Below are 25,653 nucleotides of genomic sequence, written 5' to 3' on the forward strand. Positions count from 1 at the left end.
CTCTCCCTCCCTCTCTCTCTTTCTGTCTCGCCCACTCAGTCTCAACCAGTCACCAGGGAGCACACTATTGCCCTGGTACAGACATGTAGGCTAATAGGCAGGTAATAAGAAGTATAACCCTGGAGCATTTAGATACGCCTTTTACATAAGCGTGGTAATTGATGTGTTATAGTTATGATTTTTTTTTTCAGCTTTGAAATGACCATGAGCTGAAAACACGTGTAGCCTGCAAACACACGAATATACTGCAGTGACATCCTGTTCTAAACTTTTTATGTGGGGTGGGGGAGGCTTCACAATACAAGGATGCTATTTTCCACATCCCACTCAGAATAAATATCCGATTTCCTGTCCAGAGTTTCAAAATAAACCACGTTTGCAAAAGCAGAAAGTGTAAATTGTGTTTTTGCAGCATACTGCAAATATTGGTATCGATCTGAGACCAAGTTAAATGCAGGAGCATTATTGCTGATACCAATGCCAATACTATTCACTTATAAAGGCCGTGTATACATGATAGAGCAGTCTGTCATTCATTTATAGATGAATCATCATGCATTTGCAATTCTGAACACATTTTAATGACCAGTGAATCCCTGTGATGTTTATTTTCCCACAATAATTAATTCTGACAACAACACACACCTTTAAGCTCTTGGTGTGTTTTGAAACTGTGGGTTTTTTCCCTGTCTCTTAACCACTTTGGGTCAACTTCTGTTGTTTAAATGTGCTATCTATAGCCTATAGGCTAACACAATTCAGTGGGCTACACACTGAGAGAACAGAAACAAAGTATCAATCCAATACCAGTACCTTTTGTGTCAATACCATTGGTATTTTTGTCGATCTGCCTGGGGGTGGGTGGCGGGGGTTCTATTTAAACAATCTTAAACTTACAGTTGTATGTGTTTAAATGTTAATTTGATGTAATGTCATGTCTGATCATGGTCACTTAACTTTAAAAAGGGTGTTTAGAATTTCTGAATCTATTTTAAGAGCTACCTATTTTTTTTCTAAGGCTTGGAAGTAAGCAGACATAACTGGTTAGTGTCAGGGATAAGGGAAGAGGAAACACAGAAGGACAGAAAACAGATTCCCTTCTGCTCAACCCTGCCAAGTGTCTCCACTTGATGGTGCTGTTGTCATTATGTATCTCATTTGATCCTAGCCTGCACCTGGCCTGGGGATTTCATAGCTGCTGTAAATAATAGAACCCTTTCCATGTTCAAATAATACTATTAGAACACATTAGGTACTCAAAGACATTGACATAACTGCAGTGGTCGTTGTTGTCCACATCCTCCTTCTGGAGGAAAATGTCAGCACCAGTTATGACCCACATGTGCAGTTCAAATGTGGGCCACACACTCATCCTTGACTGACAGCACTGACTCACGGTGACTGCGGCTGTGTACACTCAGCCACAGGTCAACCCTTATTGGCCCAGATGTCAGGGGTGCCTTGACATTTGGGTCGCATGCAACCCACGCAACATTTAGAGTGCTGTAAGTAGGCCTTAAATGCCAAATGGAGCCCAAATTAGAGGCTAACATGAAATCAAGGAAATCACGCAGCACAAGCACAGATGACAGAATATGCATGATGCAAAAAAATCTACCATAAATGCCAAAAACATCACAGTTTTGTAAAAGCTTCTTTCTGCCACTGGAAAAAATGTAAGAAAACAAAACAAAACAAAAAACCCCAACATAAATCAAAATGTCGACTTGGTAAGTCAAACTTATGAGAAAATAACCTGAAATTTCGAGTTAAGAAGTAAATATTTTGAGATCATAATCCAGATTTTTTTTATTTATAGATGGCAAAAAATGTTTTGTTTTTTTCAATAAGGGAAAAAACTTCCATAAAGATAAGCTTAATGAATTAAAAAAAAACCCAAAAACGAACAGATCCTATATGTTCAGATTACTTTGTATTGCTGTCCTTTTGTGAATATACAGTAACATTTCTCATTTCCCAGCAGGACATGCCAGTACAGCGCTAACTGTGCAGCTTACAGGTTAAAAAAATTTAAATCTTCTTAGTCGGGAAATAGGGAAAATTCAGTCTTAGCTGCCCTTGCTACTCAGTTTAAACAGGCAGAATTTGATTAGGAACCACTGCTGTAAAACACAAATGAAATCATAATTAATGGATATACATTTACAGATCTCTAATATTAGATTTGCTAAGTTATCAGTCTTTAAAGCAAACATCTCTGTGACCTGTAAGCAGAAATGAATATCAAGACTGAGGGAAGCCTGTTTAAATCCCCTCAATATCGGCCAGGAGGCCACAGGAGGGCTCCCTTTGCAACAAGCTCAAGCTTTCTGTATTTCACCCACTTCAACCAGATGCAGCATCTCAACATCTCAAATTCTGAAGTCACAAACACGTTCTTATAGAATGCAGATAAACATGCAAAATAAAGCTGTCTCACTGAGCGTTTTCACACTTTAAAGAACAACTGCATCCTAAATGAACAGGTATAAAAAAGAGAGAGACAGGATTTGTTTTGTGTTTATTTATTTCTAATGTGTTTTATTTTTATTTTTATTTTTTATCTGTCCACAAAGTTATATTAGTCACTACTATGTTAGGTCAGTTTTCCCTCACTGCAATGGCAGTAAACTACACAAGAGCCCAAACCCAGCGTGGTCCCCTCACCTCACAAAAGATTTGTCATATTACAAAAAAAAAGAACAATACCCTTTGAAATGACAAATGTATCCTTTCTGGAGAATTTTCTGATTTACAATCAGGATATAAGGTGCCGTTTTCACATCTATTTGTAAATTACAAGCGAGCAAATTGAAAATTGTGCAAAAAATTCGCTGATTTTTTAACAATTGTTTGGCAAAAAAATTAACTGAAGTCAGACAAACACAAGCAATCTTCTTGGAAACATTTGAATACTTTGTTAAATTGTCAGCTGATTTTGTCTCTATTTCTAATTGTGAATTATTCTAAAAATTGGGAATGCACCTTAAAAATCTGACAATACTCTTAATAGCTATTACAAAATTACAGTTTACAACTATTTAATTAAAAACAGAATTTGTAGTTGCTGCTGATACACAAAACATGATGTAATCTTATTTCTTCAGGGCAATAATCAACTTTGAGAACATTTTTTAAGCAACTAATGAATAAATACCAGACAAGGGTAAATACCACAAGAAAAGAGGGCAGACTCTACTCGGTAACAAGCAGTTTGAACTTAACAGTAAAGTTTAACCGTAACAATATAGACGAGCTAGCTAACACAGGATGTTATACACTCTTTTTGCTTCAATAATCTTTTGGCAAATAAACTGTTACATATTAAACATGTCAATCTGCTCTGATGTCTTAGTATCTCAAGACAAAGGTAGGCCTGTTTGTAGTCTCCTATTTGGCTAAATGTACTTTTAAATTTAGACTAAACAAGTTTAATAGAAGGAAAACCTGTAGCTACCATTAGCATTGCTAGCATGAGTAGTTTTCTTTCCTTGTGTTTACTATGTGTGGTTGTTCAGCACTCTGACAGTGATTATATAAATGACAGAGGACATATACAACCATATTTTTTATTTTCTAGATCAAAACACTGCCCAACAAGATGCCATTGTTGGTTTAAAATATCAAGGCATTACCCAGGGTCAGTTAGTGGATAACGTCTTCCTCAATGCATTAATTATAACTGATTTCACTGAACAGCAGTACTATTTTTTACACAAACTAGGCACATATCTAATGACACAATAGCAGCTTAGCTTTTAGAAGTCTTTTTTTCTCTTTTACACCATATATAGCTTATTTATGTTTTGCAGTCATGTCATTGCTAATAACATGATGGCTAACATGATGTTAACTTGTGTGCTATTTCGGATGTGTGACACTGCAGGGTGACTAAGGCCCCAGACACACAGGTCTAGAGATGAGGCTGTGATCATCTGCCAACCACCAGTTGCTAGCAAAAAATGTTTATTCACTGACTAGTTGGTGAAAGCCTTTATTCCTAGAAAACTGCTACAGTTGCCCACGGTTTACAAGGAACATGTTGACTTATCTGCACACACTTGCCAGCTACTCTCAGAGCAGTAGTAAAACTTTTGCCTTCAAAGCAAAAGCCACATCGTTTAAAATTACTTGGCTTTTACTTTGAAGGTGAACATTCTCTGTTTGTGTTGCAATTTTTTTCAAGGTTTAATGCCACTGAGGAAGCAGTTTGCGAGTGTTTGCAAATAATTCACCAACTTGTGTAGAAACTACAGGCAACCACAACAGTTTGTTAGTGGCCAAAGCAAGAACAACAAAATCTTCCTTATACCACTCTCTTTGAGACCACTTTCAACTCGCAACCTCCAGCAACCACTTGCCAAACAGTCTGGGAACAGTAGCTACCAGTGGTTGTATCACGTCCTATATGCAGACAACTTTCATGCAATGTGTGTATGACGCCATGTAAAAAACTGCTACACCTCAATGAAACAGTAGGAAGGTGTTCAAAGTATGAAAAAATAGAAATTGCTAAACATGTTAGGTACACCAATTGTGCATCCTTGGAATGTAATTGTGCATTCATCAGTTTTCAGGTAAGCACATCCTGGTTTCCCTGTTTTCAAGTCACTACAAAGCCGTGCGTGTGTTTGTCTTACTCCTACTAAACTACACCTTCAAAAGAGTAAAATGATTAGCTTAGGTACAAAGATGATTTTTGTTTCTTTGCAATCAATTTGGAAATAATGAGGCCTTGGCTTCATTTTTACATTCAAATCTTTTGTTTCTTTTGAAAACATGCCACAGCTCTGGGACTTTTTGTCATTAGACTTTTATGATGATTGGCAGTCCATTTTATTCCCATCTGCCAGCGGGAGGAGTTGGAGGGACCATTGCTCGGGTTTGTGCTCTCCTTAAAAAAACACAACATCTCTAATGCTATCTGTACAACATTCAACAACACATTTCTCTTGATTTTTTTTTAACCATAATGCTAAAACAATAATACTTATCATTATAAGAGCATTTTTCCATCTCAACGGCATTGAACAAACACCACACAAACTGAAATAAAAATCTAATAAAGGCCTCAATACCAGATAGTACACGTCACCTTCAAGTGGTGCTAGAGATAGACTGTTTACAGATGAGAGCAGGACATGGAGGGAGAGCAAGCATGACGAGGGGAAAAAGAGAGAGTAAAAGGAAAACGGTGAATTATTTTGTTTCCTCTAGTGTATTTGATTTAGTGTCACATCAGACATGTTTTGGCACCTCATGAGATTAAACACAACGTATATGTGTCTTAGACTTGGGCTTTGGTTTACCAAGGGTTAGTATTATGACCCGAAGTTCTCTAACCCTACTTCTACAACAATTTTTACTTGTCTAAGGGTAGGTAGTTCATTCTTTTAAGAGTCTAGCCATGCTAGAACATAAGGCCTAGTGACCTTGTTTAAGGCCCAATGGGCCTGAAAAAATGGCAAATAATAAAAACAAAAACACAAGAATAGAGGGATCAGGAGGTGAACACAGGAGAAGATGATCAAGAGAATGGGCTGATGTGTTGAAGGGGAATAGGAAAGAGGAAAGAGAGTGTGTCGATATAGGCTAAGTGCTTTTGGTGAGTTTTACAAAATATACCAGGAAGTGCTTGAAACAGAAGGCACGGTGGCATTGACAGTAGTTGTTAAAGGAGACACCACTAAGGGACTTTCACTACAAAACTCATAAGGTGCTCTAAAAAGGGAACTTAATCACATTAATGCACATTAAAGAGTGGTCACAATCATAAATTACCCCATCAATTTGAGTCTTAGCAGATAAATAGAGGCTGTTAACCAGTGTAAGAGAATATTAATGCCTCACATTCATAAATATACCTTCAAACTAGGATAAAGAAATGATTACTGGATGTTTCCACATAAAAAACAAAATGCACTTCATTTTTTTCCTAACCACCAGTTCAGTGGTCGAATATCTGATACACTGACAACCTAGCTGACTGATTTTGCTAATCGATGGGGTAAATCTACTGAAACCACACATTTACACACTTAAAAATGACAACCGAAAGTGACAACTGCCATTGAAAAAACGTTTGGTCTATTGATAAAGTCAAAATGAAAACAACTACTTTGGGAACTCAAAAAAAAACTTGCACAGTGCTCTGTATAGACATTCCAACTAGTCTTAGCTCACAAACATTATAATCAATATCACCTATATTGATAACCTTTTTCTGTAAGCATCTTGAAAGGAAAATAAACAAAAGTCTGCTTTTTTTTTTTTTCGTCTTTACAAAAGCTACACATATTCTACTGGGATGCCTATGCGTTTGTTAGTGTTTTAATAATTACTCCTACCATTGTCTTTTCTTTTCTTATTAAAACAAAAAAAAGAAGAAGAAGAGAGGGAAACTACTCATCTAAAACACACCGTAACCCAAGAGTACAGTTTGTTTCTTAGATTTAGTCTTGTCTGGCAGCTAGACTGCTTTCTTTGTCGTTCTCTACCTTGTAAAAAGTTAAAATTTTCCTTTTTTTTGACACAGTCGTAGTCTCTTCAAAACAATGTGTCAGTTGATTGTATTCAGGAGCTCAAGCGTCGCCCCTTCAGCCCTCACACAGACTCTCGCTCTGTGTTCAGTTGGTGCCTTTGCATCCCCAACCAACAACCGCTACCATTGTAAACACTGAATGTTGAACTCTGACCTCCTTTTTAAGCGCTCAGCTTTTGACCTTTCCTCACATTATATGACATACTTTTTTTTGTTCTTTTCAAGCTGAGCCACAAACAGCTACAGTCTGTGTCAAGGACATTACACTATGATGTAGCATTTCTTTTACAACTGAACTATTCACAACACCCTAGAACCACTTTTAACAAATATATTGTACTTAAATCGTTTAAACTGTATATTCAGATAAAATGAACGATCTATCAGAGCCTCGATGGGCAAGGATACCAGAGACTCTCTCGACGACATACATGAACAGGCACTAACTGAAAACAAATGAACAAAAATATTACAAACTTTCTGTTTTTCTTTAGCACAGTCATCAAGAAACACTTTTCTGACAAACAAGGCAGTGATACATACTTGAAGGAAAGCACATGGCCTGTAACGGTTGCCTCATGCCTTAAATTAATAAAGAATAGCTTAGCCGAGGTTTGCAGCTTGAAACTTTTAGACTAAATTTTCCTCCATGTCTGTTTGTTGTAGTTTGAGGAGGAACCTGAAGCTGTTCAGTGGTCAGTCCATCAGGAGAGCATCTAGTCGCAGCTGGCTCCAGCATGGTCAGTGTTGTAGTCTGGGATTTACCAGTCCATTATAAGTGTGGGATAAACGCACGACTCTAGAATGATGCAGGACTTTGCCCTAGATCTTTCGATTATCAAATTGGAGATCATCGTAAAAATCACCCATCTTTCGGTGAAGTCTGAAAAACAAATAGAAAATGTGGCCGACAAAATCCTGAAAAGATGCGTCCATGAGCTTTCTTTTTACAGGAATTTTACCGTATTTTGTGGTGGACCACAAAGCCAAGGAGAGAAATAATGACAGAGGAAATACCATAGCTTTGGCTCTCCTCTTTGTCAAGACTCCTCAGGACTGCCCAGAAATGAAGGTATGACAGGGCAAAACCATAAACAACTTCTCTCTATGTAATACTTTCTGCCCTTTCTTCAATTCTTTGTCAAAATTTGTTGGAAAACAATAAACCCAACATTCCAATTTAAGCGGTGTCATTGAAAACATTTTAATCTCCTCAGACTCTATCCTCCTCCCCTCCAACGTGGTTAGAGCTCAGGGCTGGTGAAAGAGCGAGGGACATCCTCAGGTCTTGGTCTTGTGAATCCTCCAGACTGCTATTCTCCAAATTCTCTTCAAATTCTTCATCTTGTTCATCTCTCTCTTCATCAATTTTGCCCTTGAGTTCAGGAACATCTGTTACATTCTTTGACACTGAGGACATGGAGTTTGGGTGTTCAAGAGCATTACCCAGATGTTCTGCTGTGTGCTCAGAGAGACCATTAAGAGTTTGGGACTGAGTTAAGGACCATTCTCCCATGGAGGCCTGGGACTCGGCCTCACTTACGTGCCTCCATATTGTCAGAGGGTCGAGGTCAGAGGGATCCATCCTTGGCCTTGTGGTCTTTGAGGTTCCATCATCATCCAAGATCACTGAAGAGCTTCTTTTGCGCCTGGACTTACTGGTGTGGTTGACCTGGAGATGCATGGCCATCAGCTCTGCTGATGATGTTCGAAAAGGACAAAACAAACACTCGCTCAGTTTGACCCCTGTTGAACTATCCTCTACGGCATCCTCACCACCTTCCCTTACACTCATGCCTCCATCCTCCTCCATCCCTCCAAGACCAGGAGAAGTGCGACGGGACAGATCCAGTGGTTCAAAACCACCCTCCTGAGTTGATGGCACGGGTACTTCCTTGTCACTTGATGCTTGAACCATTCGGCTTGTAGTAAGGGGCTTACGTCGTGACACCTTAGGTGCCTTTGGTGGAGGAGACTCCCTGATCCAGCTTCCTTCCATTCCACCTTGGTAAAGAGCGCCCATTACTCCAGACAGGTACCTGTACTGGGTCTCTAGGTCAACATCCCTTAGAGCTGCTAAGGCCTTTCGATGCTCCCGCTGGTCTGGAAGTCCCAGGAGCCAGGACTGCTGGCTGGGTCGAGAGGCGGGGTTGTCTGTTGGAGCCCGGTTGACCGGGCAGTGGTTGGGTTGAGATCGGCGCTGCTTGACCAATCCAGAGGTTCCAGAGGTCAGACTGTTGATAGTGGAGGTGAGACCAGAGGAGGAGGAATTTGAGGCAGCTGATAAGGCATTGCGTTGCTCCCTGTGGTGCCGCTGGAGATGGTACTTCAGAGAGCCAGATTGAGTACCCGCATAGTCACAGTGGGGGCATTTGTAGGGTCTCTCACCTAGAGAAAACACAATGAAGAAAGTTTATTTATAGAACAGTAAAAATAAAGCTAGAAAAATCTTTTAAAAAACAGTGGGACTCATTAGATGCTCCAAAATGAATGCCCCAAAATGGGTGTTCACTGGGTAAGAAGGAAAAAAAATATTCTGGTGATTTTAAGTATTTTTATATTACAGTTAGTGAAATACCTTTGTGTTAGTATTAATGATATCATATACCAGCTATTTTATGGCATACACAATGTTGATTTCACATACAGGATGTTTTTTTTTTGCTTCAGTAGAAACCTGATGGTACTCACCTTTGACCCTGAAAAACAGTTGCCTCTTATACACACATATACAGTCATGCAAAAAAGAAAGCTTTCACAGGTCCTTGAAGCCACATGATAAACTATAAATACTCTTGAGACTTCCATTGGAATTAAATACTTAAGTAGTACCCAGGTGCTGCTAATCAAATATGCTTGATTAAATGATCATCAGCAAGTCTGAGCATTTCTATGAAAGCAGAATTTTTAGAAGTTTTCTGGTCTGGCAGGTTCAGGAGTGTGTTAATAAAAGGACACAATCTTCCCAGGAGTGGACGTCTCTGCAAAGTCCTCCCAATTCGACACTGTCCAACAAACCGCAAAGGACCTAAGAGCTGCATCTCTGACTCTACAGGCCTTAGTTAGCATGTTAAATATTAAAGTTCATGACAGTACAATTACAAAAAGATTGAACAAATATGGCTTATTTGGAAGAGTTACCAGGAGCAAGCCTCTTATTGCTAAGAAACACAAGCATACAAACTGTTGAGCACAGTTGTGAAACAGTGATCATTTGGGCTTGTTTTGCAATCACAGAACCTGGGCGCCTTACAGTCATTGTGTCGACCATTAACTCCTCTGTATACCAAAGTAATCTAGAGTCAAATGTGAGACCATCTGTTTAATAGTCAAAGCTTGTTTCAAACTGGGCCATGCAACATGAGAAAGATCCCAAGCACAGCAGCAAATCTACAACAGAATTGCTGAAAATAAAAATTCAAGGTGCTGCAGTGGCCTAATCAAAGTAAAGATCTCAACCTGACTGAAATGTTGTGGTGGGACCTTAAAAGAGCGGTTCATAAGCCAATAAACGAATCATGTTTTTTCACAGGAAAGCCAGTTTTGCAAATAAAACAAAGTCAGATTGATTTTTTCCAATATCAATATATACTTGTACTTTTTTTATGGCAGCTAAAATTAAATTTCCCTGCAAATAATTCTTATTTTTTTAATCAGTTTTACTCCTATTTACTGAGGACTATCTCATGGGTACACTCTGTGTGAAATGCAGACCTGAGGACAAATTTCAGCAGTCTAAATCGTTTCATGTGTAAAAGATACACAAAAAATGCAATCATTTTTAAAATAGGTTAAAAGTACTTTCACTATGCCACAGCACTTATTGCAAAATCGTAACATTGCAAATAAGTATGGCAAGCAAGTATTTTGCAAAATTGCAGCAAGTATAAGCTGCTCAAAGGTCATTTGAGCAGTTCTGAGTAGGAGGTGCAGTTACATGTTTTAAAGAAAGATGGCAGTATTCCATTACTCATTAAAAATTACACAGCTGGGAAAGATAAAGGGGATGATGTTGAACATTAACATCAGGAAACGTTAAACATATGAAAAACGTAAATGATCTTATTCCCAAGAGTCAAAAAAGAAAAAACTGGTCACATAGGAGGAACGCAGGCGCACGTACAGATGCAGGGACAACTTGATTGTGTTGGTGAAGCAAACACTAAAGACGGGATAAAACTCTCGATGGGAAACGAGATTCTGAAGAGAGCATTATCATAATTTGATGCATTTGCTTTAATTACTGACCATGTGATAATCACTTGATGGAACAGAGGCAGTAGTGTATGAGAAAATGAGCAGTGCATGATTGGGAAAAATATAAACGCATTGAGATAAGTCCTTTCAGCTATAAAATGAGTAATGATAATGGCAACTCTTAAAAAGACTTCACACTGTGCATTTTTTGGCTGCTGTCTTTATGGGAGGTTCTCCAGTTAGTAGTGATAGGTGGCATCGCAAAAAATGAGAGATGGGTTTTAATTTTGATCAAATACATCACCTGAAGGCAAATAATGAAAAGTGACAATGACTCATGCTGATAAAGGCTTATGAATATGGAACATTAATTAATAGTATGAGTGTGAGTGGTGTTTGAGATTCTAACTTTCATTAAAGTCCAACTAGTTGGTTGTCAGAAATCCTGTACTCAGTTATTCCTCTTTTTTTTCTTTTTGTCCTAAAAAAGTTTATTAAAATGTTTTTTCTCTTTACAGTATTTAAGATGGATGTTAAAGATTTTTGTTACAGATTCTTGTTTCAAAGACAGCGAATTCTCTGCAATTTTTCATGCATTTAATATGTGCATTATTTAAGATAAGATAAGAAGATTTAGTATTTTTATGTAATTGACAAGAAATAAATGTGTCTATAAAAATAAATAGGTTATTAAAAAAAAACATCAAACCACACCAGTTTCATTTAGCTAAATTTTGCATTATACAAATCGAAATAGAGACATGAGGATTACTGTTTAATTAGTGGAGAAGACATGAAAAGGTTTTCTTTTGTACAGTTTACTGGTAGCGATGTTAGAGGCCAGTAAGAGAAGTGAGCAATTTCCCTTTTTAATCCCTGGAGTGGCTTGATTTTTTCCCCCCAGAAACTACTGTTAATATACGCTCAACCAAGGCACTTAAGCTGGAGTTGCTCCGGTGGAGCAGCTCAGTTGCCTGCAGTAGAGGGCTATGATTAGTGCTGGCCAGGCCTCTGGGGTAAAATCTTTTAAAAAAAGAAAAAGAAAAAAACTGTACTTCTAGAAAAGCAACGATGCTCAATGCAACCTTTCCAGGGATTTATAAAGGTTAAAAAAGTAAACATGGTTTGTTAAACTCACAGCAGTATCTCACCTGTGTGAACTCTGAGGTGCACTTTGAGATGGTGTGAAGAGCGAAAGGCTTTGCCACAGTAGGGGCAGTCTTTTATCCCTCTGCCACGCACTCGCTCCCTGGTGGGAACTGAAGGTATGGAGGAGACTGTCGTCAGCCCATTTTCTCCTGCAAGTAGGGAAGAAGGGAAAAAAGTGGAAAATGTAAAGATAGCAGCTAAGATTCTAATGACAATAGAAAGTTGAAAGTTGAAGTTGAAAAACAATGTATTCTTATATGATAGCAAACAAACACAAACCAAAGAACTAGAAAAAACACTCATGTCACACCTTTGAAGCTTGAGATGACAGAGTGAAACCCTGCAGCCCCTCCAGCTTGTTGTGATCCACCACCCATCAATTTTGATTCCTGTCTCAGTTCTGCCATTTGTTGGGATCCACCGCTGTGTAGCTGGGATTCTTGTCTCACTTCACTGCTGCCTCCTCTTCCCAGCCCCACTCCTCTATGATGACTGCTCCCTTCCTCTTCGCTGCCACCTCCTTTCTGGGGCCTCTGAGTGTGAACTCGAGCATGAACTACCACCTGCTGTAGACTGCGGAACAGCTTTCCACAATCTGGGCATTCCCATGGCCCTCCTGGTCCTCCGGTCTCTTCTCTAGGATCCAGGCCTCCAAGGTAGGCTCTGACTTGGTCGACCTCTGTAATCACTGAACTCCGCCCCGGGCCTCGTTGCCCTTGCTGCTGGCCTCGCTGATGAGGCCTTTGTTGCTGAGCTACCGCCAAGCTGCGAGCCACCAGCTGCCACCAAGTTGCCTGATCTCCTCCTTCTGAAACTGTTGCTGGAGTTTCCCCGGTTCCCCCTGCTCTAGTCGTTCCCCCTCCTCTTCCCGAGTCTGCTCCCCCTGCAGTACCACTGCCACCACCGTTTCCCATCTCTGCTACTTGAGCCACTGCTTGAAGTCTCTCCATGCAGCTAGCCCCACTGCCATCACTAGGCAAACCGAGATAGCCCAGGATGGCTGACTTACTCAAACCCATCCCAATTCTGCCTCCAGTTTCTCTCTCTGGTCTTCCCTGACCTCCTCTGGCACCACCTCCTCGCTGAGTCAGAAGGAGACTGGAGTAGAGGGCGTTGAGGGAGCTTTTAGACTGCTGCTCAGCACTTCCTGGTCCCCCAGGGTTTCCCAGTCCAGCCTTGAGGCCAAGTTTGTTGAGATGAACTTTCATGTGATTTTTTAGGAACCAAGGCTCCTTGAAGCCACGGCCACATACCTGACACTTATGGTCCAATGAGTCCTTGTGCTTTCGCATGTGTCCCTTCAGAAACCATGACTGCGTAAATCGCTGTCCACAAGTGTCACAGCGAAATGCTGGCAGTGGAGAGGACCCGCCCACTGCAGCAACTGATGTCAGCTGTGGGTTGCTCGGGGTTGGGGCTGGCGTGTGGGTTGGCGTGGGTACTGGGGTGTCGGGGGTTGCGATGATGGGCCTCGAACTGTAAGCTGGTGGAAGAGCAGGTACATCGGGAGAAGGGTGGCACTCCTGTAAGTGGGACGCCAGGCTTTCTTCTTGGCTGGCAGAATAGGGACAAAGAGTGCATTTGTATGGATTGTGGAGAATGCGTACATGCCGCGCCAACTCTGAAGCTGTTCGGAATTTTCCTTTGCAGGCATGGCAGCGAAATGTAGGCGTGATGGAAGCAGATACGCCCTCCCCGGTGGCTGAAGAATAGGGAGAGGTCACGGACACAGGGTCCTCTGTCAGCGGAGGGGTCAAGGGTGTGCTGTCATCCAGTAAAAAACTGGGGTTCTGGTCTGTCTGTAGTCCATCATCAAGACCTTTGACCTCACCATTGACTTCATCGTCTTCTGTGAGATGCTGGATGAGAGCCCCAGGCAGTAAACGCTGGTTTGGGTGACTTCTGTGATTCGGAATTAGGTCTTTGTGGTTCTGCTGGATTTTGAGGTGCTGCTTTAGTGGAGCTGAAGGGAGCCCAGTCCTATACAGAGCTGAAGCTCGCCGGTCTCTGTCCAGACTGTGAGCTCGTGCATGAAGAGACAAAATACTTTGGAATCTGAATCTCTTTCCACATACATGACAGGGATACCTGAGTGCAGGCCCCGAGGAGGCCCCTCCAACTCCAGGTGTGGCCCTGGTAACAGTATCCTTCTGGAACAGCTGGAGGTCTAGTTCATCACTACAGTTCCCACTCTGTCCTGAAGACAGGGCCAGCTCCAGGGCACCACACCCGAGTAATGGTGCTGATGGTGTATCTGGCGGAGAGGAGTCCAAACAGGGGCTGCATCCAGCTTCTTGTCCCCCTCCTCCTGGGAACAAAGCCACTGCCGGCGTTGGGGATGGAGGTACTCCATCCAGCCCTTCCTCATCATCTTCTTCATCAACATCATGGTGATTGCTGTTATTACCCTCGTGGAGGGGGAACGGAGAGAGGGGGAAATAAGGCGCAGTGTCCGGGCTCTGGGGGGAAGGTTCGGAGCTGTGAATGGGCAAGACAACAGGGCTATCGGGGAGAGAGAGCTGAGTGTGAGGAGAGGAGGTCTGGGGGCTGTGGTCTAGAGACGGCAGCGTTGGGGGCGACTGGGTCTGCTCACAAGAAAGAGACAACACACACTCCGGTGGAGAATCCATCCTCTATCAGAAAAAACACAAAGAGAGGGAGAGAGACAGATAATGAGCGGCAACCAGCGACTTAAGAAGGAGTTAAAAGTTAAAAACCTCAAGAAAAGGTTAAATTTGCATGTTGTGCATAATTAGCTTTTATAGCACAACCTTGGCCAGATTTTAAAAACTGCACAAACTTCGAGGGTATGAGTCTTTATATGTTGATGCATGCGCATATAAGAAAATAGAAAAAAGTCCTACCAGCATTGTGTGTGATGTTATGCCATTCTTTAGTGTCTCTGCTGAGGGGGGACACAGTCCTGTGGCAGTCTCCTCTTGTAATTGTCTGAGGACAAAAACAAGCATAGAAAGCTCAGAAAATTATTTGCAACCAAAAATCTAACAATTACTGCACTTGAAGTTGTTCCCACCCTTTTTTTTAAAAGCATGTTAAGACAATTATCTAACTAAAGACTTTAGGTAAATTAGGAATAATAGTATCAGCGTAATGCTTTTGAAATATCCAGCGATGAACTGCAGGTAGCAGAGTTTTGCCGAACAGGATTAAAAGCTATTTACACTAAGACCCTTTGAACAGATTTCACCCTAAATTCTGATTGCAAAGCACCAAATGCACACTCAACAATACATTTTAATGCACGTGCATGTTTACTACGAAGAAAATCTGTATTTGATCGTCACTTGCTCCTCAGCCTGCGTTGGTGTGCGCATTGAATGTGTAACAGGTGTGCACCTGTTCTGCCTCCTGCATGTGTTCAGCGTACATGCTGGCATACTGTTAGCACATATGGGATGATTATCTGAAGTGTGAACGTGCATTGGTGTGTGTGTGTGTTTAGGAGTTAAGGGCACCACCACAGGACACGGACTGTCCCAAACAGGATGGGCGCGCAATGTTTTGACTTCCCCACACACCCTTCCTGAACAGTCATACAGTAGCAGCTTTTTTTGCTTAAATCAGGCCCGGACGCACTCACACTCACAAACACACACACACACTCACATATGGTATGCATGCACCTAGCCAGAACAATAAATCTGCTGTTTGGGTGTGGTGGCATTCACCCATACATTGCTTAGTCATGCTTAATTGTTGAAGTCATTTATATATGTGAGCTTATTCTGCTGCTGTCGCCGCTGCTGCTGTTGTCTCGACTGTACTGCGACTGTCACCCCAGATAACAGAGTCAGCTGAAACGTGAAGTGTGATACTGCGCATTGAACACGCACAAGCATTTTGGCAGGGCACGCTCACACGCCCAAATATTTTGAGAGCGCAGCACTTCGCCTCACTTCCACCGAATTTGTGTGCGCCGTGGCTGGTTTTTGTCCATCATTTTTGCAGGAGTTGAGCACCCACAACACAACAAAAAGGTCATAAATCACTGTGGCAAAAACAATGGAACATCTGTGCTCGCAGGTGTGTCACCCACATTTTTGTTCACATGGCGGTATGGTCACATATGTGTTTATATGGATTTGAGTATTTGTGTGTGTGTGTGTGTGTGTGTGTGAGTTACTGAGGCTTGATGACAAAGAGATTCTCATGTAGCCAGTTGACATTTTAGCTCAGCTATGACTCACAGGGATATCACACCATATCAATCACATAAACACACACACTTACACACACACACACTCTCTTACACAGACACAGACAGTCCTTTCTTAATCCACCATTATTGTTCTTTCTCTCACCATATTCCTCTCCCTTCTGTCTTTCTTTCTCTCCCTGATTCATACTTCTTCCCATCCCCCTCTCATTCTCTCGTTCCCTCCCTCCCTCCCTCCCTCCGTCTATTATTCACTAATTTTCTTTCATTCTCTCCCTCTCCCTCTCTCTCTCTCCTCTCTTTTTTCTCTCCTGCAGTGTTGCCAGTTGGCAGAGTGCCAAGGAATGCTGATATCAGCTGGTAGATTGGGCCCTGCCAACATGGCGAAGAGCAAAGAAAAAAAAATGAGAAAGGAGGCAGACAGAGAGAAAGAAAGAGGGAGACACAGACAAATAGACAGAGCAGTTACAAACTGGGCAGCATTAAAAAAAAAGAAACAGTCTCAGAAGCCATGTGAACGAAAATGATTTAATTTGATTGGCAACATGGTGTTGAGGGTAAAAGCAAAGAAACCAAAAAAAGAGAAAGCGACATGCTAGAACAGAGAATAGCAGAGAAATCAGAGTAGTGATAGTGGCAGGCTGGGGCATAACATGAAGAGAGAGCAACATTTAAAAACCATTTTGAAAGTCAACACAGAAATACACATGCAGACAGAGACGGGGGGGGGGGGGGGGGGTGCAGAAAGGGAGAAGGAATAAAAAGCAGGAAAAAGAGGGAGAGAGAGCGGCTATCTAAATGTATCTGCTGCAGTATTAAGTCTGATGGCATTATCATATGAATATCACCATCACAATGCATTGTTCCACCGTGACGGTGGCTGTCGCCAACCACCGGCCCTGTCATGCCAATAAAGAAAATTTGGATAGATTGAGAGAGGGAGATAAGGTGCAGCAGAGGATGCATGGGAAAAGGGGGCTGGGGGTGACTCGGGGAGAGGGTGGAGTGGGGAAGAAATCATGCTGGAATCAGGTGGGGGAGAAACACATAAAAAGCAGGTGTAAATTAAGCAAGAAGCGCACCGAAGACGACATTCTCACATCATCCACAAATGCTGCTCATTCCCAGTGTGTCCACACACACACACACACACACGGCGAGCTATAAAATGGATTGGGGTAGGTACTCAAAGCAAGGGTGAGAGCAGCGTACAAAAATGTGACACCTACGTGTGTGTGTGGTGGGTGTTTTTAGTTTTGTGAGGGGAGGGGTAATAATCTGATTTTAAATGTGCGTCATGGCAATGAATATTTAATATTAGGTAATGTGATCCATGTAGGAGATTCACAATGATATTACAGACCAGCAAGTGGCCCACTTGCAAACCAGAAAATGGGGTCTCACCCAATCTTAAATCTTCACTCTTATCAAAATACAAGAGAAAGTGATGGATTTTCTTGAAACTTTCATTCAAACCACATGAACAACACGGGTTGTTGGCTATACACAATAATACATACTCATTTTAAACTGAGCTTAATACTGCAGCCCACCTGCAGTACCTTTGCAGCCCAACAGGGGGCCCTGGCCCATACTTTGGGAATCAGTGCTATAGACTTTACAAAACAACTTTCTGGTTTGCTTTAGATAAACACAAAAACTGTATATAAACAATGGTCTGGAGCCATGAGTGTAGCATAATTTTTGCCTTTTACACTAGCACCTCAACTAGACTACTCAATGAGGTTTTGGTCGTTTTCTATTACCACCTCAATGTGGGCGGGGTCGTTATAGCAAGGCAGCCCAAAAGTCCAGTGACGCTGTTTGCCTGCAATCCAAAGACAACACAACAATGGAGGTCGAGGCGATGGTACACCTGCTTCACGCACTTTGGCTTTTTGTCAGACTCAGGGTAAAAGAAAGAGCCAAGTAGGTGTGAGGCCATTGCCCAGCAGCCGTTGCCGGGTTTGAGTCTTGCGAAAGAGTTGCTCTCATGACTCCCTCAGTGACCTCATTTGTGGGCCAATCAGTGGCATGCGATCTTCTGACATCACTTTTTCAACTTGACTCAGGTCACTTGGAAAACAGCCAGAGTAAACGCTAATAAACTGCAGAGTACCCATAACTACCACCTAATGAAAAAACCCTAAAAACCAAGTTGAGTTTAGCTGAGCAGGTACTAGTGGAAAAGAGGCTTAATAGCCACTGTAGACATACATGCTAGCAGCTTGTCAATCACAGGATAGCCACACATTTAATCAGGCCCTGATTTATCGCCTAAATGTGATCACAATTTACAAAATAGACATCATGACATCATCATTAAAAAGCGAACCGCTGAGACCCTAAATTGCTCAGGAAAGCGTTTGCTGAGATCACAAATGGAGTGAAACGCAGGGTTTCTGAGCAACCTGGTTTCCTGTCGCAGCCACGGCCTGCGGGCCGTTACAAAGACTCCACGTAAAACGCACTTAAGCATTTGTTCCACTTCTCAGGCCCGGAGCTATAGTTGACTGCTGATATGCAACACATAATAGATTTTCCCATCCCTTCGATACAAACTGGATTTTCCTGCACTTTCACTGGCTTTTCCTGTTTTTTCCCTTTCTTTTTTCCCCTGATCCTGAAATTTGCAGTGCATGAGCAGGAGTGTAATGACACAGTAATTCGCAAGATGACACCAGCTTTAAAGTGTCCCAAAGTTGACATTCCAGCAATTGAAATGCAGCTTTGTGGGTCCTGAATTGCCTTGACTGGAAATGAGGTTTTTTTTATCATCAGGGTCACTATGTTTTGTTTTGTTTTTTTTAAACTGCACTGTTTAAATACTGATAACTACTCCTTGACTCAGATCACAAGGAGTGCATAACGATATGGCTGAATCATACGTTACATACCTGGTAAATACTAGCTGAGGGAAATTTGCACAATATGTTCAGACAAGTTTTTTGTTTTTTTTTCTTTTAGCTGGGGGTGGGGATCGGGGGTGTCACTGTGTAAATATCCACCGAAGTGGCAGAGTTTTATTGTGAAGGCAGTCAGTGCAGGTTTGCACATGCACATGAGAGATACATGTTGTAATTGTAAACATATATCAGGGTGTGAACACCTTTCACCTAGTGTTCATAATGGTAACCGTGTGTGTGGGATAGAAGTGTTATACAGCTTCATAATAAATAGTGTTAATGTATCATAGGTTGTATATAAGAAGGGTTTGTGTATTGTGATTTGTAGCCTCATGAAGCTAAACAGTACTTTGAATGCCTCGTCACAGTTTGTGTAATTAAGCCTGACTTACAATGATCCCTTCATTCATTTCCTATCAGTCTGTGGAGGTAAATGTCAAAAGATTTAGAATAAATCTGAGTGTATGCTCTGCTCTCCTTGACCCCTTGTGACCCCTTGGGGATCTCGCTCTCAGTTTGGGAACCAGTGATCTATAGCAACAGCGACCTTTGTGTTGTTTGAAAATTAAGTCCTCCTCCACGTACCTAAAAATAGACATCTTCAAGGTCTCAGGCACCGGCCTTAAGGCATAAAGTAAGGACTGTGCTCGTAGTCTGTGTGTATTTCTGTGAATCCCTACAAGTGCATCTTTCTTCCCGCTGCATTACTTGCACTCTCATGTGATGAAGCCAGCGCGAGGTGAGGTGTCCTTTGGGGATAAGTGGGTGTATGAGAGACTGACCACAAGGAAGGGGGGAAAAAAACAAAGTGTGTGAAAAAGAGAAGATGAGAGCGAGAGGAAGTGAGGGGAGCACGCTCCCTGTGCGGTACAGTATAATTTGGCCCTGTGGTTTTTATCGCGTGGTCACGTGGCGAACTTCCCCACAGCCGGTATTCATTTCCTTTACTTCACCTTTCCCTGAACCACCACTACCACCTCCTCCCTCCCCACCGCCGGCTTCGCTTCAACTTTGCCTGCCTCGCACTCTCGCTCTTCCCTCATCTTCAGCTTCAACAATGATAAGGGTGAACATCTCCCGCGCAGTCTCCGCCACCGACCGTTAAAGATGAGTGTTGCAGATTGCTTATACGGGGAAAAATGCTACTTCATGTGTATCGTTTTGATCGCAGAACGCAAGTGAAACGGCGATCTAATGGCTCGCATCTGTTACGCCGTTGACCTTATTCGAAAGGTACTTTAGCGGAGTTGAAGAAAAAGTTACATTAAAAGGAAGCGTCCCAACTTTTACCGTCTTTCATCTGCGCAAAGTCCAGCTTGAGCCAGCATTTCCTGCCTCACTGATGTGTTTTATGTTCCACTTCTCACAACCTTACTCCTTTTTGCTTCTTCCTGTCTAACCTCTCCTCCTCTAATGCACCATCCCCTCTCGAGCTCCTGCTTCTCCTCTTTTTGAATGAATTACTCCTCTAGCGAGAGAACACGAGCTGATGCTCGAACTGGGAGGCAACGTTGCAGTGCCAGACCCGAGCGGGCGAATCCCGAACACCGGAAAGCATCTTGGCAGAGAAAAAAAAGAGTCTCACTCCAACTCATACAGGCCGCGCCGTTCCTAAAACCAGTGAGTGGAGGGGGAAGGGGGGTGCTGAATGACTCGTCTGACTCGGGATTACGAGACTGATGCTTTAAAAGAAGAATTGGTTGGAGCATGTGTGTGGTTGTACGCATTCTTCCTAAAAGGCTTATGTGTGCACACCGAGGATCAGTTGCTAGGTTGGAGACAATCCTGCAGGTGAAACAAACATCCACCTGATCAATTTTCTCCCTACTGTCTGGGAAAAGGTTCAGAAACCTTTCTTCCATGAATGACGCCCCTTCCACTTTAGTGTCCTTAAGCAACACACTACTTTCGACCCCCTCAGGGATGCTCACCACTCACTGTGACCTCCCTGGGGTATTTATGTATATATATCAGATACCTAAAACAGCTTTAGTGTGGGGGGGAAAAGGGTAAGTGTATAATAGTAATGGCTTCATTCTTTCTTCACCCTGGGGAAATTTGCAGAGCATGTGTTCTCTTTCTTAGGAACATCTTGTTTGAAACACACTCTGTTGCACTATATTTTATAAAGACACATATAAATGGGAGGTGCCAGTACTTAAATCAACACATCCTGGTGTAATTCTGGGTGACTGATTGCACTCAAGGGCTCCCTGACTCTATGTATAGGCTGGAATGTAACATTTTATTTCTATTTTTTTTGCAGGGGATTTGAGCTGAAGAGTGAGGATGCACTCCAACAATGACTTTATGTCTTCTTCCCCACAGTCGCCGAGTACTTGCTCACTGGGGACTGTGGGGTTCTCTCTCTATTGCACAGTCTTCAGGTTACAGTATAAAGTGCTTTGATGCGGTGTCCAGAATGTTTTCAGACTAAATTGAGGCCAAAATAGTTCACACTTTCAGTTTTTCATCTGGGAAGGCATCTGTTGTGCTGATCTCAGCAGGTCAAATGAAATGCAACCAAAAAACACAAAAAGAGTTGTATTGTAACTTTAAAAAAGATTTGCGGGAGAAATTCAAATACTGCTTGCTTTCATAACATCACACACCTTGCTGAAAAGCGCAGTCACGGGACTGCCACTAATGGAAAGTTGGAAAAATGTTTTGCTTATCAAATTGTCGTGTTTGATTTTTTTGTTTTTTATTCAGACCGTCTACCTGTACGCCTCTGCTGCAAACGCTGATTTCAGAGCTGGTCTTCCAAACTAAATGCGAGCGACAAAAAGTGGCAGACTATTTAAGTAAGACCCTAATGCTCTAAATACACTCTAATCCCGAGCAGCCTAGCAGAACTCTCAACAGTCTCAAAATGTCACAATGCAGTAGATTCTCCCTAACTGAGGGCAAGCAGGTGCCTCTCCCGCAGCGCACTAATGACCCAATTATATCAATCAGAAGCCTTGATTGGTGCTACACTCCTTTCCCTTTTACTCTCTCTCCCTCTGTCTCATTCTCCCCTCACATACAATCTCTTTCCCAAGAGCCACCTGGATGGGGTGGATGTGCCCCTTCAAGTACAGTACAGTATGTACAAAGATGGGAAGTAGGCGGCATTGAGGGTGACAGAGGAGGTGGAGGAGGAGGTGGATACTATTTGAACACAACAAGCAGACAGAGGTTTGAATGAAGCAAAAACCATTAGAGCCTTTTTAACATGGGGCCAGTGTTTTATATTCATTAGTACAGCTGGTTGCAGATGAGTATCTGCCAAGGGTTTGACATGAAATCAACGCCTTATATCTAATGGCAAACAACCTGTAGAGAGGCAGGGGAGGCTTTTTTTTACTAACAGAGTAATAATTAAAAAAAAACAATGCTTGCGTTATTAGTTTTTGATCAAGCCCGGATAAGGAAAAGTAGCGTCTTGTTGCCAAAAGTCACTCTTGCAGGCGATGATCCAAAGAAAAACAGGGATTTGGAGTGAAGTCATTTCTTTTCTAATTGTCTCAGCTTTCTTTTCTTTTTTTCTTTTTCGTAGAGGGATTATGAAAGTTAATGTGCATAAACCCGTCTTGAAAAATGCCAAACCCTCCAAAAACATGCCTCATTTTAGGACACGCAAGCAATGTCAACCTACTTCCACTGTGCACAGGCTCTCAAGAGTGTGACATTTTGGGTAGATATGAAAAAAAAAAAATAGGGCATTTCAGGATCCCTAAACATATTCCATTGGATATAGAAAAAGGCGACGGGAGTGTCTTTGGTCAACCCAGATGACACGTCTGCGCCTTATCTCAAGAGGAATTTCCTCCTCGCCCCTGTGATGTGCGTCAATAACGTGCAACCATTTTCAGTACGCTCCTTTCCCCCCTCTCTCTTCTCTCTCGCGGCCATCTCAATTAGAGGCACATTAATGAAATAAATAACCATCAACAAACAATGCACTAATAAACACCCCCTCACACACACTAAAAATCAAATTAACCCTGCCCGCAGATGGTGTCCGCGCACAATCCCGCTTCCAAATAGAAACAAGAACAACAACCAAAAGAAAAAATGCGATTAAAAATCATGAACACGGGGGATGCAGGGTAGTCGGAGAAGTCGGAGGGTGGCGTGTGTGTGTCATGTCAGCCTATCTATCGCTCTCTCTCCCCTGCTCCATTTTGTTCCTAAATTTTCTATACAAAAGATTAAGGGAGGGGAAAAAGACGAGTGAGCGAGCAAGGAGAGGACGGGAGGGGGGAAAAGTGCCATCATGGATTTCATCTTGAATCCCTCTCTGCCAATCTACCACCGACATCAGTGCCCCCCTCACCCCCCTCAAAAAAAAGAGCCATCGTGTCCAAAAACGCACATTTTTGGACGAAAACCGGTAACTTATCTTTACTGAACACAATCTGGCAACACGCGTTTTGCACGCACACGGCCCCAACATTGCATGTATTGCCACACTTGCTATGCTACTTTCTGAGCGCTGAGGTAACGTTAGGACAACTAAACGGGTTGTAGTAAACATTGTAGTAAAAGGTGGCCGAAAGTATAAGGTTTATAAAGCACCGTTAAACAGTCTTTTCTCTTTTTTTGCGCGTATCCCACACGAAAAGTGGCGGTGCTTATCTCGGAAACAACGCACAACACAATGCCTAATGTGTGTCCAACAAAAGAATTAGTCAAGCTAATCGCATCTACCTACAAATTACGCTTTGTAAATCAACTTGCTAACATGCAAAAATCCACTTTTACGCTTGGACAATATGTCCGCGGCTTATCGAAATTCTCCGTTACGCACAGAGAACTTGGCTCTTCTTTAAAAAAAAAAATACACATATATAATAAATAATAAAAATATAACCTACTTAAAAAAGAAGAAGAAGAAGACGCCGTTCTTTTTCAGAGAGGTTAAAGAAGAGCTGCCAAATTACCAAACTGCTCGCGCGGATAAAAACAAAAATTAAGAGCTAGCTTGCACAACTACTTAGCTGAAGTTGTGTCCAATTTTTAAACAAAAATAAACCTCCGAGTGACTTTTCGTGCACTTGCGAGCATTTTTAAGTCGCATTTCATCTCGTGCTGACTGTTCGAGTCGACTTGGTTTAACTGTTACACCGAGTATTTCCTCAGTTATGAGGGAAAACAGTGCATTTCTCCGCTTTTTTTCTTTTCTTTTTTTTTTTGTCATGTCACGGCTTAGAAGCGGAGCTCCGACTGCTACATGCTTGTCGACCACGCGCGCACATACACCGGCTTACATACATGACACACACGTAAAGTGGTCCGGAGCGCGCGGTTACATGTATACATACATACATACATGCATGCCTCGTGCCAATCACTCACATGCGAGCACGCGCACACACACACACAGCCAAAGCTGCCAATGAAATAAATAAATAAATAAATGTGAAAAAGCGGAGTGAAATAAAACACATCAACAACTATGTTGGCCATTATCCCGCGTGTTGCCCGTGACAGAAGAAGAAGAAGAAGAGAGAAAAAAGAGGCAACAACAGTCGCAGTAAATTAAACAATTTTGGAAATGTTTCGTCGCCGGTGTTTCGTGCCAGCACGCATAAAAGTGCATATATGTAAACATAGTGGTAAATAAAATGTAAGAAGATAAATGAAGATATAGGATATATGTTGAAAGTAAAGACTCAGTGTACTTACGGGAGAGGCGGCGAGGAGATTAATGACACGACACGTCATGATTACGTTTCACTTGAATTAAATACATTACGAGTTGGGAAAAAAATGGAAATCAGGGTTGTATACAAGCATACGCCGTTTCCCCCTCCCTCCTCCCTCCGTTTGGTCACCCTCTTCTCTCTCTCTCTCTCTCTCTCTCTCTCACACACACACACACACACTATCTCTCTCCTCCTCCTTCTCCTCCTCCTCCTCCATCTCCCTTTTCTTTTCCTTCTCCCCTTCTCTCCTTTCTTCTTGCATTTTTGCCCATTTATTACACAGGAGTGAGTGAATGGGGGGGAGTGGTGGGGGGAGCATAGGAGAAGTGGGAGGGAGAGTGATGTAGGTTGGAAATGTTAATTATAATCTCAGCACGGGCACCATTTTACAACGCTGTCATCTCTTCACATTTGTATCCTAAATATGGCATCTGGGGTGGCGGGTAGCTGACAGTTAAGAGACATTTTTTTGGGGTGGCAGGAGAAGAAGGAGAAGAAGAAGAAAGTTTCACACCAACAGAAGTGAGATAAAAGTGATGACAGAGGCAAGAGGCAGCTAAAATGTTGTGGTGAGCCACCCCGGAAGCACATGGCCGCTATGAGGATGGGAAGAAACAAAGTGCACAAATTTCGATGTGTTGAGGAAGAGGAGGGGTTCCCAACATGAGGCTGGGTGACCAATAGGAGTCGCCCAGGGGTTTTCCAAAAGGTCCCAAACGAAAGTGTAGAGGTAAAGAGAAAGTGATGATAAAAGTACAGAATGAGTTTTAAAAAACTAAAAATGTTTCTGTCGAAACTGAACTTGAGGTCAGGCAGAGTTTCATTTCTAGAAAATGTAACAACAACATCAAAGGAAAAATAACAAGTCTGAGTCATTCTTTCTCTGTCTTTGAATGTTCTCCACATCTCCTAGCCAATGCACACTACTGTGTATTGCTGTACCCACTCTAATAGCTAAGCCGCAGCAGGTGCACCATGTCCACACCATGT

General features: G+C 42.2%; 1 protein-coding gene across 2 annotated transcripts; it reads right to left on the bottom strand.

Annotated features, from left to right (window-relative positions):
- Positions 1-2,518: 2,518 nt before the first annotated feature.
- znf219 (zinc finger protein 219) lies at positions 2,519-24,792 on the bottom strand. Of its 2 annotated transcripts, none has more exons than XM_026162683.1 (5): positions 24,644-24,792; positions 14,752-14,836; positions 12,198-14,520; positions 11,890-12,036; positions 2,519-8,929 (listed from the first exon to the last, which is right to left on the bottom strand). In XM_026162683.1, the coding sequence occupies exons 2-5, from the start codon at positions 14,755-14,757 to the stop codon at positions 7,755-7,757; spliced, it is 3,651 nt and encodes a 1,216-aa protein (XP_026018468.1). In that variant the 5' UTR covers positions 14,758-14,836; positions 24,644-24,792; the 3' UTR covers positions 2,519-7,754. The 2 variants fall into 2 exon arrangements, with proteins under 2 accessions (XP_026018468.1, XP_026018469.1); XM_026162684.1 differs by lacking the exon at positions 24,644-24,792 and adding an exon at positions 23,833-24,359.
- Positions 24,793-25,653: the final 861 nt, after the last annotated feature.

The sequence above is a fragment of the Astatotilapia calliptera genome, chromosome 3, assembly GCF_900246225.1.
Source record: "Astatotilapia calliptera chromosome 3, fAstCal1.2, whole genome shotgun sequence".
NCBI classification, from domain to species: Eukaryota; Metazoa; Chordata; class Actinopteri; order Cichliformes; family Cichlidae; genus Astatotilapia; species Astatotilapia calliptera.

Coding starts and splice junctions, on each gene's coding strand:
- znf219 (XM_026162683.1), bottom strand. Junction 12,037..12,197: donor TGTCATCTCAAGCTTCAAAG/GTGTGACATGAG, acceptor CCCTACTTGCAG/GAGAAAATGGGCTGACGACA. Junction 8,930..11,889: donor GCACCTCAGAGTTCACACAG/GTGAGATACTGC, acceptor TGTTTTCTCTAG/GTGAGAGACCCTACAAATGC.